Source organism: Tupaia chinensis, unplaced genomic scaffold (assembly GCF_000334495.1).
Source record: "Tupaia chinensis unplaced genomic scaffold, TupChi_1.0 Scaffold000217_1, whole genome shotgun sequence".
Lineage (NCBI taxonomy): Eukaryota > Metazoa > Chordata > Mammalia > Scandentia > Tupaiidae > Tupaia > Tupaia belangeri.
Window position 1 is genome coordinate 4,817,145 of NW_006159692.1, and position 4,027 is coordinate 4,821,171.

Below are 4,027 nucleotides of genomic sequence, written 5' to 3' on the forward strand. Positions count from 1 at the left end.
GAAATAAGATTGAGGAAGATAAACCAGTTCTCCTTAATTAGAAACTCTGCAGTCTTTTCATTTCATTGAACATTGGCAGGTTCTGCAGTAGGTCGCTCTTACTCTGCGTTAATGAATGCTGCCTTTTAACTTATATATTAGTTGAAGAATTGGAGGTGTCTTTTAATAAAAACATTAAAGAATGTTACATAATTTTTGTTTGTTTGTTTATTTATTTATTTATTTTTTGAGAGATTTTTGCTATAGGGCATGTGCGCTCTCCAGAAAGACAGAAAGCGAGGAATCACCCCCTGGGGGGATGGCCACGCCGCAATCCCTTCTCCTCCAGTCTCCTCTCAGGATCTTGGGCACGCACGCACACGCGCCAGGTGTGAGTTTAAGCCATCGGGTCCGGGACTTGAACCGCGGTCGACTACATGAGAGTCCAGCAACATAGCCATTATGCTAACTGCTGGTCCCCATAATATTTATTTTAAAAATTGACACTTTGCTATCAGATATCAGTATTTTATTATCTAAAACAAAACAATAACATTTTAAAAAGCTATCATAATTATATTTCTGTTTACTCCCTATTAGACAAATCAAACATTTATTGATTCATTCATTCACTTTTTGAGTACTCATTACAGGCTAGCAGTTAGTTGATAAATAAAGTGGTTAGAGACATAAAAGTCAGTAGGACAGCAAAGGCACAAAATTTTTTGGCTTCAACTAAATACAGATTAGTTGTAAATAAGGTGTTTAATAAGACATTTAATTTGGTGTAAACAAATACGATGTTTAAATGAAGCATGATGATAGAGCCGTATGTCAAAGAGCTAGCTTAGAAGTCAGCAGCTTGACTTAATTTTGAAGCTAGTAGTTGAGGAAGGCTGTCAAGCTGAAATATGGGCTGGATTTTGAAGGATAAGATCAGTAAGTAGATAAGAAGAAAAGGAAGATAGACTAGCATGTGTAACCGTTAGACAGGCCGTATGTTCTGGTGAGTGTGAGACAGGGTAGCAGTTGGTGGTGTCAGAAGCTGCCGGGTATGGGCGCGAGCAAGGAGGGGCACAGTGGGATGGAAACCGCTGGGCAGTTTGGCCCAGTTAAGGCAGACCTTGGAGAACTTCAGCATGCCTTTTATAGTAGGGGTTTTTTTTGTTTGTTTGTTTTTGAGTTTTTTTTTTTTGCTATAGGGCGCGTGTGCTCGCCAGAAAGACAGAGAGGGACAGAGACAGAGAGCAAGAAATCACCCCCCAGGGGGGATGGCCACACCGCAATCCCCTCTCCTCTATTCTCCTCTCAGGATCTTGGGCATGCACGCACACGCGCCCAGTGTGAATTTAAGCCACCAGGTCTGGAGCTTGAACCACGGTCGACTGCATGGGAGTCCAGCGACATAGCCATTACGCTAACTGCTGGTCCCGCCTTTTGTAGTTTTAACCAGGGATATATGATCAGATTTACACCTTCGAATGGTGATTTTTATAGTCTGGGCAATAGTGGGTTTTTTTTGTTTGTTTGTTTGTTTTCTTTTTTTTTTTTTTAAGCTTTACTGTCGAGGGCATGTGCTTACTGGAGAGAGAAAGAAAAAACAATGACCCCCTGGGGACATGGCCATACTGCAATCCCTTTTCCTCCATTCTCTTCTCAGGATTTTGGGTACACACGCACACACACACATGCACACACATGCCTGGCATGTTTTTCAAACCGCTGGATCTGGCACTCAAACCATGTAGTCAGCCCTGTGGAATCCAGCTGTCTTAACCATACCACACCACCAGCTGGCCTGAGAAAGGACGATTTGATGTGTTTGGTTTAAAGATGGGAGAACATCTAATGCTAAACAACTTAGCATATTTCTTAAGCCAAGGGAAAAGGAGCCAGAGGAAGTTAAAGACATAGTGGAGTGAATAGATAATCTACAGCACAGTTCCTGCAGAAGGAGGTAGCATCGAGAACAGACAGCTCTGTGAGGCGAGAGAAAATATTCATCCTGATATGAGTAAAATTTCAGTTAGGGGAGCAGCAGGTGGCATAGTGGTTAAGGCGCTGGACTTCCACATGGTTGACCCCGTGTAAGGATAAAAAGCTACCATATTTAGACTTCTGTTTACTTCCTATTAGACAAATCAAAGTGAACATTTACTGACTCATTCATTCACTTTTCGAGTACTCATTACAGACTGCTGGGTCCTGGACCCAGCCGCTTGAAACTCACACCAAGCACACATGCCCAGAATCTCAAGAAGACTGTGGAGGAAAAGGGATTGCGATATGCCCTGGGAGAAGGGGGCATGGCTTTATGCTTTCTCTCCTTCTGTGTCTCCAGCGAGCGCACATACCTTATAGCAAAAATCTCTCTTTAGGGAAAAAAAGGGAAAAAAGATTTCAGTGAGTTTGTCAGAACATATGTTTGATAGAAAGACGTCAATTTTCCCTGTAGGGCAAGGTCTGTGCTAGGTTGAAGGTGTAAAAGGAAGGCCGCACGTTGCCTACAAAATGTTTCCCCCCTTGCATCCTATGTAGGCACCACTCACCTCAGACTTGGTCTCCACTCCTGATGCTTTTTAAAGCCAACAATAATACTCACTGAAAAAAGAGAAGAAATGGAAAAAAGGACTCCCGCTCCATAAAACTCTCTGTAGGCCTCTTTCTTACCTAATACAACCTAGAAGTCAAAAGTATCTCTTCTGTGATAATGACATCCGAGGTGACCCAGTGATCCCTTACGAATGATTCTGTGGTATTCCCAACATTTCTTATGATTTTTTTACGTGTTTTATTTATCTGCTTTGTGTGTGTGTGTGTGTGTGTTTTAGGGTTATGGATTTCCAGTGAACCGACTTTTTGACCTTTTATTTGAAATAAGAGATCAATACAATGAAACACTGCTTAAGAAATGGGCTGGAATTTTCAGGTTAGTTGAAGCTGTGGTGCATTAATGTGATGAACGTGTTTGTCAAATGCTCAAGTAACTGATTTTGCATATAGCAATAAAAACGATTATAATCCATTTTATTTGCTGTGGTCGAATACACACAACATAAAGTTAACCATTCTAGCCCTTTTTAACTGTGCAGTTCCATGGACTATGGTAATGAGCACATGCACATGTTTGCAGCCATCTTCACCTTTCGTCTCCAGAGCTTCATCTTCTCAAACCGAAAGCTCTCTACCCAGTCAGCCATCTTCACCTTTCGTCTCCAGAGCTTCTTCTCAAACCGAAAGCTCTCTACCCAGCAGAGAGCGACTCCCCATTTCCTCCTTCTCCAGCCCCTGCAGCCCCCATTCCGCTTTGTCTCTAAAATGTGACCCGTCTAGGTACTCCACGTAAATAGAATCATACAGCGTTTGTTCTTTGTATCTGTGTCATCTCTCTTAGCATACGTAAGCAGTTCCATGTGGGATATGCCAAATTTCATTCCTCCTTAAGGCTGGATAATATTTCATCGTCCACACGCGTGTATCATGCTCTGTTTAGCCATCACTTGCTCTTGGGCATTCGCATCGGCTCCGCCTTTGGTGTTCGGAGTGCTGCTGCTGTGAACACGAGAGTGCACATACTCGTTTCAGTCCGTGCTTTCACTTCTTTGGGTTTATTTCCGGGATTGGAATGCCAAATTATATGGTGAATGTGTCTTTAATTTTTTGAGGAACTGTCATACCAGTTTTTCATGGTGGCTACATCATTTATAATCAATTTTTAATTATACTTACTTGTAGTTCTAATATCTAATTTTTTCTAGTAAATATTTAGATACTTATAAGGCTATAAATATTTAAAAGTATTTTGTACTACACACAAATTTGTAACTTTTAAATTTGTAAAAATTTTGTTTGGAGAATATTCTGAATTTATAAGCAATATAATTAGATATAAAAATCTTAAATAATCTGAATAGGATAATTCCTTTTGCTTTAACTACTTGCCTTCAGGGTATGGACTAAAATATTTTACTATCTGTTTAACTTTGAGTTACCTCAGAAAGAGAAATGTGCTCCTGCCTTGAATTGCTATAGTAAAATCTTTACTTTC

At 40.7% G+C, this 4,027-nt stretch overlaps 1 protein-coding gene across 2 annotated transcripts in view; it reads left to right on the forward strand.

Moving 5' to 3' along the window:
- Positions 1-4,027, forward strand: part of EXOC6 (exocyst complex component 6) — a 195,381-nt gene that overhangs the window by 89,389 nt on the left and 101,965 nt on the right. For both annotated transcript variants that reach the window (XM_006147639.3, XM_014587534.2), the window contains exon 13: positions 2,811-2,908. In XM_006147639.3, the coding sequence (XP_006147701.1) occupies positions 2,811-2,908 (98 nt within the window). The remainder of the gene's footprint in view (positions 1-2,810; positions 2,909-4,027) is intronic.